This window comes from Clarias gariepinus, chromosome 23, assembly GCF_024256425.1.
Source record: "Clarias gariepinus isolate MV-2021 ecotype Netherlands chromosome 23, CGAR_prim_01v2, whole genome shotgun sequence".
Lineage (NCBI taxonomy): Eukaryota > Metazoa > Chordata > Actinopteri > Siluriformes > Clariidae > Clarias > Clarias gariepinus.
The window spans coordinates 3,276,741-3,290,938 of NC_071122.1; the positions used below are offsets into that span (position 1 = coordinate 3,276,741).

Here is a 14,198-nt window from a genome sequence, read left to right on the forward strand (position 1 = left end):
GCTGGCACTCCATCCCATAGATGGCCAGATAGAAGCAGAGATACAAAGTCGAACAAGCAAATGAGTGAGAAATTTATTCAAAACAGGGAGAAAGAGAGAGAGAGAGAGAGAGAGAGAAAGAGAGAGAAAGAGAGAAAGAGAGAGAGAGAATGAGAGAGAGAGAAAGAGAGAGAAAGAGAGAGGGAGACAGACAGACAGACAGAAACAGAGAGAGAGACGGAGCTGACTATGGTGCATTATAAAAAATCGATAGAAACAAAAAGCACCAGCACAATCACAGGAAATGCAGCACACTAATAAAATATTCAGCACTAATGGACCTCCATTATTAAAGATCAACAAAAAAAAAAGTGAATAAATAAATAAATAAATAATTAAAAGATTATATCTGCTAATGTAGCATTTATAAAACGATATGATGCTGATGCACTGAAACATTATAACTGTAAATTTTTAATAGAAAAATGTCGAGGTATAAAACATCTTACAGTCATAAACAAAAAGGAAGGGCTTGAAAATAAAATATTAAAAATTTATATTTAAAAAGCAGGAAAAATATCAAAACATATCCATATACCCATAAAGTAGGGAAATGTGTTGCTTTTTATTCACTTAGTCATTCTCTATAGAGCTTTAGCGGATCCTGTACAGAGTGGTGAGGGGAGAGGCCTATCCCAGGGGGCATGAGGCAGGTTACACTCTGGACAGGGTGTCAATCCATACACACTTGCGCACTATAGGCAATTTGGTAAAAAAAAAAAAAATAACTAAGCACCTGGAGGAAATCCACCAAGCATGATATGTGCACAGACTCGAGGCAGGAATCAAACCTGGAGGTCCGAGGTCACTGTGATAACCACAATGCCACCGTGCTGCCATCACTTTTTATTAATAACTATTTTTACTTTGATGCATGTTGCACAAATGAAGAGCAACTTTACACCATTTCAGCCATATTTACAGTAAAGACTCTACTTTATACACTTTTTCTTTTACTCAAAATAACTGATTGATTAATTACCTTTAGTTATCTGCTATAACGATCCTCCACTAGAGCTGAGTTCCTCCAACACCAACTTCCTATAACACCACTGTAGGGCCTCTTTAATAGGTGTGTGGTTAAGTGTGTGTGTGTGTGCATGCACATACTGTACATATTAACATACCGTTATAATATATGAATATATATTATGAATATTCAGTAGTAACTCTAAAGAAGGGAAAATTATAGTTTGAGCGGGCCGAAGCAACCTGTGTGCCTTTTGAGCATGTTAAGACCTCTAAAAAGCCCCGGACGCTGATGTCACTGAATATGGCACAAGTTTAAGGCATCGTTATGGCCCGGGCGGCAATGACGCAGGTGCATACTACACACGTGTAGTGTGTGTGTAGTATGTGTGTAATGTGTGTGTATACAGCTGTATGTGTGTGTAATATGTGTGTGCAGTAGGCTTGTGTGTACTTTGTGTGTGTAGTATGTGTATGTGTGTAGCATGTATGTGTAGTATGTGAAGGATTTGTGTGTATAGTGTGTGTATAGTGTGTGTACAGTGTGTGTGTAGTATGTACAGTATGTGTGTGTAGTACAGTATGTGTTTGTAGGTGGTGTACTGTGTATGTGTAGTGTATGTAATGTGGGTCCATTGTGTGTGTTTTGTAAATCATCAAAAATATCTGACTTCATGTTGAGTTAAGCCCATGACATGCATCGTAAAAACTGTTCAGCTCAATGAGATCTAGAAGTGTACCAAGTTTGACATGTATACGTGCGAGTGTATATGAGCTATGCAGCAAAATCCCCTGTGAAGGCCTTAAAACTTAATTGTTTTAAAAACACTAAAATTCTCTACAAAAGCAAAGCTGCATTAAACAATAACAACAACAATAACAATAATAATAATACAGTGGTGTGAAAAACTATTTGCCCCCTTCCTGATTTCTTATTCTTTTGCATGTTTGTCACACAAAATGTTTCTGATCATTAAACACATTTAACTATTGGTCAAAGATAACACAAGTAAACACAAAATGCAGTTTTTAAATGATGTTTTTTATTGTTTAGGGAGAAAAAAAATCCAAACCTACATGGCGCTGTGTGAAAAAGTAATTGCCCCCTGAACCTAATAACTGATTGGGCCACCCTTAGCAACAATAACTGCAATCAAGCGTTTGCGATAACTTGCAACGAGTCTTTTACAGCGCTCTGGAGGAATTTTGGCCCACTCACCTTTGCAGAATTGTTGTAATTCAGCTTTATTTGAGGGTTTTCTAGCATGAACTGCCTTTTTAAGGTCATGCCACAACATCTCAATAGGATTCAGGTCAGGACTTTGACTGGGCCACTCCAAAGTCTTCATTTTGTTTTTCTTCAGCCATTCAGAGGTGGATTTGCTGGTGTGTTTTGGGTCATTGTCCTGCTGCAGCACCCAAGATCGCTTCAGCTTGAGTTGACGAACAGATGGCCGGACATTCTCCTTCAGGATTTTTTGGTAGACAGTAGAATTCATGGTTCCATCTATCACAGCAAGCCTTCCAGGTCCTGAAGCAGCAAAACAACCCCAGACCATCACACTACCACCACCATATTTTACTGTTGGTATGATGTTCTTTTTCTGAAATGCTGTGTTACTTTTACGCCAGATGTAACGGGACACGCACCTTCCAAAAAGTTCAACTTTTGTCTCGTCGGTCCACAAGGTATTTTCCCAAAAGTCTTGGCAATCATTGAGATGTTTTTTAGCAAAATTGAGACGAGCCTTAATGTTCTTTTTGCTTAAAAGTGGTTTGCACCTTGGAAATCTGCCATGCAGACCGTTTTTGCCCAGTCTCTTTCTTATGGTGGAGTCGTGAACACTGACCTTAATTGAGGCAAGTGAGGCCTGCAGTTCTTTAGATGTTGTCCTGGGGTCTTTTGTGGCCTCTCGGATGAGTTGTCTCTGCGCTTTTGGGGTAATTTTGGTCGACCGGCCACTCCTGGGAAGGTTCACCACTGTTCCATGTTTTTGCCATTTGTGGATAATGGCTCTCACTGTGGTTCGCTGGAGTCCCAAAGCTTTAGAAATGGCTTTATAACCTTTACCAGACTGATAGATCTCAATTACTTTTGTTTTCATTTGTTCCTGAATTTCTTTGGATCTTGGCATGATGTCTAGCTTTTGAGGTGCTTTTGGTCTACTTCTCTGTGTCAGGTAGCTCCTATTTAAGTGATTTCTTGATTGAAACAGGTGTGGCAGTAATCAGGCCTGGGGGTGACTACAGAAATTGAACTCAGGTGTGATAAACCACAGTTAAGTTATTTTTTAACAAGGGAGGCAATCACTTTTTCACACAGGGCCATGTAGATTTGGAGTTTTTTTTCTCCCTTAATAACATAATCTTCATTTTAAAACTGCATTTAGTGTTCAATTATGTTATCTTTGACTAATAGTTAACGTTTTTTGATGAGCAAAAACATTTAAGTGTGACAAACATGCAAAAGAATAAGAAATCAGGAACGGGGCAAATAGTTTTTCACACCACTGTATTAATAAATAAATACAGTGGGTTTGGAGGTGAAGATGTCTTCGAGCCCTGGTCTGTGAAAAGATGAAGGAGCAAAGAGAATTGAGTAGAAATCATCATTCACCCCTCTGTGTCTGTCTCCCTTTCACCCAGTGTGATTGAGGAACGACCTGGGTAAACTGCTGGTGTTTCAGATGATGGCAGATGTGGCGCTGTTCCAGATCCAGACATCAGGGATGGTGGGTGAGAGGTGCAGCACTCGAGTGAGAGGCAATTACGGGTTCGGGTGGGAAAGGTTCTGTTCCCCCTCTAAGGTTTGCTTGGGACTAATCGTGTCATAAGACCACTGGGCATGTTGTGAGAGCCATTGATGGTCAGCAACCTGAAGGTCTGAATGTTTTACCATTTGCTTCGACCATCTACAGACATAAGGTATAGTTGAATTCTTTAATCAGACCGATTTGTTAGTTTGTTCTCGACAAACCCACCAAAATCCCTGTTATTATTTATCTTTACTGTACGTACTAGCGCACACCACTTGTTGTCCATGATGTCATAAAGGGATCTTTATACTACGATATACTACGGATCTGCGTGTAAAGCTCCACAAACTGGGAGAACTAACACAACAGAATTTGTTCCAGGCACAAGATCATCAGTCATCTAACAGGGGAATTCACACCATAAAGTGCTCATATTATTACTGACATTGAATTCTAAACTACTCACCAAGTGGCAAGAGCCCTTTGAGGTTACATGGTGAGTGGGGGAAGTCAACTGTGAAGTAATGTGAAAAAGTTTGAGCAATTAACTTCAGAGTTACCACCTCAGACTCCTGAGACTTTGCAAAGAGGTGGTCCCTGTTTGGTGACACAAGTTTCTGAGGACCTGGAACCCGGGATAATTCTGAAAAGTGTGGACTATTTCACCGTGGCGCTTGTGGAGAGGACCTCCTCCAGGTCTTGTTGTTCACAGCTGCCCCGGAGACAGAGGCGAGATAATTCCTGGGCCTCCAGTAAATACGCTGATTTTTACCCATTATGATATAAGTTACAATTTTTATTGTATTTGTTTTTACAATAAATGCTAAGTTTCTATTTAAGGCACTAAATAGACCTACATTATAACTGAAGAAATGTTGTAAAGATGGATGCACCAAAACAGGATAAGAGACTTATAGTAATAAGGAAACAATTACTTGCTGCTAAAGGATAATCTACATTTTTCAGCCTGTTTTGATCAGAGAGCACTTACAGACCACTGTTACGTTACACTATAATACTCTCTCATTTACACTGTTAGACTTTTATACAGTTACAGTGTTATAGTGCGTCAGCAGCCTGACCGTCCTGTCTATAAACTATAACACAATGGCGTCATTCTGATGGAACTGAAATGTTCACTGATATTAATATTTACTTTTAAACCTTTTTTCACTCTAAGTTACAGGCCTGTGCAGGTCATCCACCGTGTGGCGCTGTTTTCAAGATTCAAGATTCAAATAACTTTATTAATCCCAGAGGGAAATTGCTTCTTCTTGGTTACAGGTGCTCACAGTCGTTAACTAAAAAAAAGTAATAAAGAATAAAGGAAATAAATAATAATAATAATAATCTTTTTTAAAAAAAAAAAAAGTTCCTAAAACAGTAGAGAAATGCACTTCTTAGGAAAAATTACTGATGTACAGATTTTCGAAAGCTACACAAAGGAACTAAACACACACACAGAGAAAAGTGTAATTAATCATTTTATTGCCAATTTCAAAAACAATATTTGTAAAAACAGAATTGTGTGTAACCTCCAGCAGTTTTTTTTTCTATTAAAAACAGTAAAAATGTATAAAACAGTAAACAGAATCAAGTTTTTTGTCTCACTTTAAAATCTGCATAGTCTGAAACTGGCAACGTTATTCTCTCTGACCCGAAGAAAACGGTGTTACACTGTGTGTGTGTGTGTGTGTGTGTGTGTGTGTGTGTGTGTGTGTGTGTGCAGGTGTGTGTGCATTGGAACACTGAGCAGGTCATTTGCATTTACATGTGAGACATTTCTGTAACAGGACGATAATCTCAGTCTGTAGTTTATAATAGATTTCCATAAAACTCACTGAACACTGTGATTATAAACACCCCTTTCTGAAATCAACATCTGCCTGTCTGTGTATGTGTGTGTGTGTGTGTGTGTGTGTGTGAGAGAGAGAGAGATCATTGATTTTTAATCACAAAAAATTTACCAAGACCGGAAAAAGTGTCACATTTACTGTGGAATAAAAGATGGAAACTGTAGAAAAGTAAATATAAAAGAATAAACATTTAGGTCCAAACCCGAGGCACTGATTTCAGGTAAAAGTACAAAAACTTTACTAACAGAGCTTGAACTCCAGTCAGAGTGTTTTAGTGTGCGATGATTAGCGCGCTAGGCTAACATGAAGGCCGAACGCTTCAGTTACTTCTTAGCTAACAATAGCTTTGGGGCTACTTGGAGTAAAAACAAACTGTTTAGCATGAATGCTAAACGATATTCTCCCCACATTCAGTAGACATGATGAAGAATCTCCATGAAGCTGATTTCAATAAAAATATATATATTTTTAAAACATTCATGCTGATTAAAAAAGAAATTAAACAAAAAAGATAAAAATCAGGTGTCAGATTATAAAACTGCAACAAGACACAAGACACACACACACACACCTCGCTGTGTAATTTGTGTGTGTGTTTTTGGTTGGGTGCAGAAACGCTCCTCTGACCAGCAGAAACGTTCCTCATGGTCCACATCAGTGTCTCAGCAGGTGTTCGCTCTGAACATGAACACTTTAAAGGTTGTGTTTCACGGCTGAGGTGACTGAACAGGTTTAATTCATTAAAATGTTAAAGCGGAAATCACACACAGACTTTGGTCAGTGCTGCTACTGCAGATGTTTTAAACACACACTCACCTGGGCAAAGCGCCGTAGTGTTGAATTAAACTCTAACTGGAGCTCTCGTCCAAAATGAAAGTAGGAAACATCTTCGTAAAAAGAGTAATGCTACGGGCATGTGCTTAAACACACCGACACACCACACACACCTGGACCACCTGACTGAGTGAACTGGTTTATAATGGACAAAGAATCAGAAGAAACTGGGAGAGAAATTATCTTTATAAACGTATAAAGCTTTAAATGATTTAAGTCGAATTTCCAGGCTGTGTGTGTGTGTGTGTATATGTGTGTGTGTATGTGTGCGCACTGAAAAACATTTTATGAATTAAATTCTTTTAATCTCAGTCTGAAACTGAAATTAAAGTGTACATTTAGATGGATTAATTTATTTATTTTTTTTTTTTATGTGTGTGTGTAGAAGGAAAAGCATCCATTTTGTATTTTTGGATAAAACCTGAGACGTGTGTGTGTGTGTGATGTTAAAGCTGAGGTTTTGAGGATCATTTTATTTACAGTAAAGACGTAATTTTCATTTCTCTTTAGTGTTCTCAAACACGACACAAAGCAGGATGAAGATTTCTCAGTGTGTGTGTGTGTGTTTGTGTGTGTGTGTTCCTGCAATAAAATTTCTGATTTACATTGCTGCTGTTGTTTTTCTATTTGTGTGTGTATGAATAAAACATAAATCTTGTAGAAAAGGTTCAACACCTGAGCATAACATGTAACACCAGGCTGAAACCCGGCGATGATGACAACACTAACACACACCAACACACACTCAGTGATGTACGGTGTGTGTGTATATTTATATATATATATATATATATATATATATATATATAAACAAACACACACACAATGTATGTATGTATATGTATATATGTGTGTTTGTGTGAATGTGTGTGTGTGTGTGTGTGTGTGTGCGGTGCTCTTAGACAGATTAAGGCATGTGCGAGGTTTTAAAGGCGTTTCGAGGTCGTGAGGTTTAAGCGATCAAGCCTGAGGCGTGGTGATGAAGGTCACGGCTCTCGGAGCTCACGCAGTTTGGCGTACACGTCGTCGGCGCTGCTCAGCTCCTCGAACACGGGCAGGAGGTTCAGCAGCTCCGTGTCGTCCACGTCATCAAACCATGACAGCACAGGGACCTGAAACACAGGGGGCACGTTATCCAAAAGACACCGACGCCTTCCACACCCTTCAGCTCCAGTACGCTTCAGCTTAACCATGCTGTTATTCTTCACTATAATATTACTACAGTATCTTTTAACAATAAACGCAAAGTTTGATGTCGTACTAAAATAATTTATTTTAAAAGACTTTAAATTATATATAGTATCACTATAATAAACACTAACGTTAAGCTTTAATTTAACCACATTTTTTAAACACAACTAGAGTTAACCACAACTCAATATTTATACACTAATAATAATTGGAAAATTAACATTTTATTTGCAGAAATTTACAGATTTTTTCTAAGAAAAAAGGCTTTTAGTAAATTTTAAAGCACTGTCTGTTGGTGAATTAAATGCCGATTACATTTTATAAACATAAATAAATCAAATAAAAAAATAAAAAAACATTTATAAACTTTTAATTTTGTCAAGGCATCGACAATCGCTAATTTGTAAGTAATCCGTTAGTTATTATTATTATTTTCGTTACACTCAGGCGTTTCAGTACTTTTAGGTTTGGTATTTGTGTTTCCAACAGCGCCATCTGCTGCAAGAACATTACAGTTATTTAAAAAAAAAACTATTTTACTGTTACAAAATTTAGAAAAAAAACAGTAAGACAATTAAAACTGAAAAGTGTATTAAGCTTATTTATTCATAAGTAACTAATCATGAACGAAAATGTGCTCCACTATTCTGCACACACTCACGCGTGCACATACACATACAATTGGGGGCAGTGGTGGCTCAAAGGGTTAAGGCTCTGAGTTACTGATCAGAAGATCGGCGGTTCGATCCCCAGCTCCACCAGGCTGCCACTGTTGGGCCCTTGAGCGAGGCCCTTAACCCTAACTGCTCCAGGGGCGCTGTATCATGGCTGACCCTGCGCTCTGACCCCTGACCCCAGTTACGCTGGGATATGTGAAGAAGCAATTTTTCTCTGGGATTAATAAATTTCTAATTATTATTATTATTATTAGTTGCATTCAAAATGATTAAACTGTATGTATACATATATTAACCTAATAACTAATTAAAAAACTAGTTCCCCCCCAAATTACTAACTTGCAGCTGTGTGTAATAAATCAGTAAAACAAGAGCAATTTAAAAACCTCAACATAACTAATATAACAAGTGGTTTCTACAAAGTCAACACAAAATGCTCCTTTTAATGATGACTGCAGACCCCTTGATGAGAAACACCTTCAGTAGTCTCTTCTTAGTGGAGCTCCCTGTACTGTCAGACTGTTTCTGAGGGATCTTAGCCCGTTCCTCATGGGAAATGCCCTCTAGTTCAGTATGGTTCTTGGGGTTGTGTGCTGCAACTGCTTTGTTTTTTATTTTTCTATATTTTTTTCATATTAAATTCAAGTCAGACGAGTACGATGGCCAATCCAAACCCATCCAGGACTTCAACTCCTCCTGGTGGAAGGTCCGATGAAACCCGAATTTCAGATTCCTCACAGATGGCATGATGTTCTCCCCAAGAATTGATTGAATACCTGATTGAATACATCTTGCCCTCTTACACACTGCTGGTTTCAAAGCAGCCCCAGAGTCACCGCCATGCTCCATTTTAGGCAGGGTGCAATTTACTGCATATTCTACATTCCCTCTCCAAACATCCCACTGATTCATAGGCCGCAAAAGTTTTGTGTCATCATCCCAATACAACATAACTCCCAAATATCTGTGCCTCTTTATATGGTTTTTAGTATATTGGAGCCGACTTTTCTTTTGTTTTAGGGTCAGTAGTGGTGTACGTCTTGGGGTGATCTTCAGTGGCGAAAAAAGTTGAAAGTTCTTCTAACTTTATGGACAATTCTTTTGAATTAACAACAAATCTGTAGTAAGTCCAGGTATTCGATGTGTACCTAAATGAAGTACACCTGAGACATCTACACCTGATTTACAAATTTAAATTACAGACACGCAGACACGCAAACATGCGCACACTCACAGCGTTCTCGGGATGGAAAATGTAGGATGCAGGAGAATTGTCCAGAATGAGGGTTTTGTTGAGCTGCCGGCCGAGTCGACTCAGATCTTTAACGTAGCAGCCGTGATGGAAAACACACGACTCGCGGAAGAGTCTCGCTCGGAAAACTCCACACTGATCTAGTAAATCTGTAACTGGGTCAGCATACTGACACACACACACACACACACACAGAAATATAGGATGAGTAATGCAGAGTGTGTTGTTATGCAGCAGTGAACAGAAGTGTGTATTTTAGTGGCATACTTTAGCGAGGCTGGCGGTGAACAGCACACACTCAAACATCTCTCCCATTCGCTGGAGGAACAAATCGACATGTGGCCGCTTGAGGACATACACCTTCAAATACAACACACACACACACACACATTATCTCAGCACACACACGCACAGGAAGCACATGTTAACGCTGCTCCATGAACCAGGCTCCTATTGCCTCTTCCATGGTGATGTCACGGTTTACACACTGTCGCTGATCGGCCGCCTCCGGAAACAAGTAATCAAACATAGGCAGTGTGTGTGTGACATCCAGCCTATCCTGGATTACTTGAACCCGGCTGAAGCCAAAACACATTGAGAATCTTACACACTTACACATATCCATTTACTCAGAGTATAGTCATCTCTCTCACACATACACACTCCACCAGCAAACAGTGCACACCCGGAGCGACGGCTTTAATAACACAATCAGCACAACTTACAAAGTTGTGTAAAAAAAGTTTAATCTGCTTCTAAAACATTTAAGTTCTTAACTGTTATAAAAACACTGGAAAAAAAATGAACTTGAGATACAAATCAGTGAGAACCTGAACAGTCATAAAAAGAGGCGTGTGTGTGTGCATGCATGTGTGTGTGTGTGTGTGTGTTTGTTTTTCTGTACCTGGTGTGTGGTTCCCTCAATCTCCACCGGAACGATGAAGTCAGCGTTACTAATCGGCTAAAAGCATCAGATCACATTACACACACACACACACACACACACACACACACATACACATATAGAAGCATGAGTGTAACTCATACACACATTATCTTATTAAAGTGTGGAGTGTGGGGAAGCACCTTAAACGAGCTGTGTACCAGAGTCTCATCCAGATCTATAACCACGCAGATCTTCCCCTCGTCCTCAGGAGTTACATCCGGCAGGAGACTAGACTCGCACAACTGAACAGAAAGAAATAAAAACACACACACACACATCATTCATGTCTAATCTTTTTCAGAACAAACTGTATTGCTCTCGGCCAATCAACCTGCTCTTGGGGAATGAGTTAATCAGAACCCACCATACTAGAGCGCTCAGCCAATCACGATGTACTACTACTGCTATTGGGCCAATCAGGACCCACACCATAATATTACTTCATTAGCATTAGCATTAGCTGCAGCGCTCTGTGAAGCTGTAAATAATTAATATCTCTACATTAACTGTATAAAAGCCTGCGTGTTGGTCAGCAGATGATGAGGAGCGAGTAAAAGCCTGCAGGATTAATGACATGAGCGTCTTCACCTTGGTGATGGAGCCATTCTCCTCGGTGGGAAGCAAGGCATCATGGGGAGGTGGCAGCGTCTGAGCAGCATCTTGTGCATGCAGGCAGCAGAATAGGGCTTTAAATATGTTCCTGCCACGGGGCTTTTTAGGAGAAGATTTTTTCCCCTGGCCTGAAGAGGGAGACAAAATTACACACAGCGTTAATGACAAGGACAAAGTGAAAGAACAACAAGCTGAAACACAACAGCGAAAAATGGGATCACACACACACACAAACAGCAAGGCAAAACTCAATAATAAGGCAACACATAGTGACGAGTCTGTACATTAAAGGGCCGATACGATAACCAAGATGCAACAACTCATTCCAGATGCACTTTTTTACCTCCTGAACTTTCCACACGCTGTATGATTCCGTGCACAATGAAGTCTAGCTGCCATTATTTATTTAACAAAAATGAAGTCAAAAAGAAAGAAAACCATGTGCGCAATACTAAGTACCCCCTAACTGTTTCCACTGGATTTAAGAGGAGAAGTTGTTGCCAGGTGCAGCTGATCATCAGCCCTTAATCACCAGGTTTGCAGATCTCTATTAAAGGAGATGTTTTGTCAGTTTGTTGGTCTGGAGCATTCGGGTGTGCGTTAACACAATACCAAGAGGGAAAGACAAAAGCAATGGTCTTAGATAAGAAACTGAGGATGCACATCAATCTGGAAAGGGTTATAAAACCCTTTCCCAACAGTTTGGAGTTTAACATTCTGCAGTGAGAAAGATTAAACAGAAGTGGAAAGCAATCAAGACGGTTGCCAATTCACCCAGGAGTGTACGTTCCAAGCACATTACCCCAAGGTCAGACAGTGCAATGCTTAGAGATATAAAAAAGAACCCCAGAAGCTACATTTCAGTCCCTACAGGACTTACTGAGCATTGTATATGTTCAAGTCCATGATAGCACAATTAGAAGAAGACTGAGCAAATACAGTTTGGAAGGGATGCCAGGCTTTAAGCTTGTTTTTGCAGGCACAGGACCTGGGTCTCTTGATGTCATTGAGTCGACCATGAACTCCTCTACATACCAGAGTATTCTAGAGGCAAACGTGAGGCCATCTGTCCAACAGCTAAAGCTTGGGCAAAACTGAATCATGGAGCAGGACAATGATCAGAAGCACACCAGTAAATCAAAATCAGAATGGTTAAAAAAAAAAAAAAAAAAAAAAAAAAAAGAGAGAATTAAGGTTTTGGAAAGGTTTAGTTCAAACCTTACCCCAACTGAAATGCTGTGGTGGGACCTTAAATTTGCTGTGCATAAGTGAATGCTCAAAAACCTTAAGAAACTGAAGCAATGTTGTGAAGATGAAGGGGCCAAAGCGATGTGAGGGACTGATAAAGTCATATAGGAAACAACTGCAGCAAGTCCCCTACATACAAACTTTTAGAGATACGAACATGCGTTTGTGAGCATGTCCGCCCATACTCGAAAGTTAAATCATGTGCCTGCTATACAGTACATTGTCACGTGCGTGCAGCGTGGATCCCAGGATGTCCGGAAGCGTAAAAGCAGCAGCGATAAAGCTGGTACTGCTAAAAAAGCCATGATTGAGAAAATGGAGTGAGGTGGAAAGATCAAAGACGTCACTTGTTCTGCTAACATGAATCGATCAACCATCAGCACGATTCTGAAGAAGAAGAAGGACAAGATCATGGAACATGTCCGTTTTATCCTGTTGTGTTCGTCTCCTAGTACGTAGACAAGTGTTTGCTGGACTTACCAACGAGCTGTCAGAGCGGAACTCGTTCATATGTAGGGGAATAACTGTATCTCAAGTTATTGCTGCCAAAGCTGGATGTCAATCAGGCCGTACTTAGTATTGCACAGATGTTTTTGCTTTTGTTAAATAAATAATGTCACAGTAAAAAAAACAGGTAGATGTTGGTGTTGGTCAGAGGCTGTCAGTATAGCTGATGTCATCAGTGTGTGATTTCATTACACACTTTAATAGTAGCAACTAACCCCGCCCCCTGGCCTCTGTTTATCTGGGACAGACTCTCTCTCTCTCTCTCTCTCTCTCTCTCTCAGACAGAAGTAAACAGAGGGGCAGGACTGAGACAATCAGACGCTGAATTATCGCGATAATATCAAATGAGATCAGACATCACATAAACACTGAACATCAGAGCAGAGGAAACACACACACACACAGGGTCAGCAACGAGGGTGTGATTTATACTAACACAACTTTCACACACACAATTAGTTTATTATAATCAGAATATTTAAGTTCATCATTAGTGAAGGGACATTTATAAAGACCTGCGAGTGTGTGTGTGTCTTCAGTTAATCAGTTAATAACACACAGTTAACACACACGCGCGCGCCCGCACTGGCGTTTTCCTGTGTGTGTGTGTGTGTCAGGATCTCACCTGATTTGGAAGGCAGTTGAAGATCTTCTCTCTGCACTTGTGTGATGACAGAACTTTCCATCTAATAAAATCCAGTTTCTCAATCTCACTTTCATTAAACATACAGGAATATAAAGCATTAAAAGCGCAGAGACAAACAGCCCCACACACACACACACACGCACGCCTTTTCCCCTGCCGAGATAAACTCCCAGACGGCGCGGATCCTCCGCATCAAACGTGTGAGATCCTCAGCGTCACTTGCAGGAAGCTTAAAGATCAAAGAGTGAGAGCAGAACCCCGCTCACTCCGGGTCCAACATGGAGAACCCGCGCGAGGAAGGGGGAAAAAAAACAAAACAAAACAACCCAGAGGAAAGGAAATGGGAGACGGTTTCAAGCCCCCCCATCTGTCCTCCCGCGCACGCACGCGCGCAAACTCTTACGCGCCCGCACACACGGAAGTAAACACACAGTGTTTAATGTTTAATAGCGTTGATTGATACACACACGGGAGCACGGAGAGGGGTGTTAGGTGCGCGTGACGATTACAAAGGGGCAGTTTGGTATCATCACGTGGACGGAATCAACCGGATTCGAAAGCAGCTGCGCGTCTGCTCGCAGTTTTACAGTAAAATCACGGTTTTAAATGTTTAATGAATCTTCATAATTTACATTACCCACACTAACACTCTACTGGGAACTTGT

General features: G+C 40.2%; 1 protein-coding gene across 1 annotated transcript; it reads right to left on the bottom strand.

The window, feature by feature from the left end:
* Positions 1-6,920: 6,920 nt before the first annotated feature.
* On the bottom strand, positions 6,921-13,880 carry ctdsp2 (CTD (carboxy-terminal domain, RNA polymerase II, polypeptide A) small phosphatase 2). The gene is made up of 7 exons (XM_053484030.1): positions 13,513-13,880; positions 11,109-11,260; positions 10,661-10,762; positions 10,479-10,535; positions 9,842-9,934; positions 9,557-9,742; positions 6,921-7,566 (listed from the first exon to the last, which is right to left on the bottom strand). The coding sequence occupies exons 1-7, from the start codon at positions 13,571-13,573 to the stop codon at positions 7,441-7,443; spliced, it is 777 nt and encodes a 258-aa protein (XP_053340005.1). The 5' UTR covers positions 13,574-13,880; the 3' UTR covers positions 6,921-7,440.
* Positions 13,881-14,198: the final 318 nt, after the last annotated feature.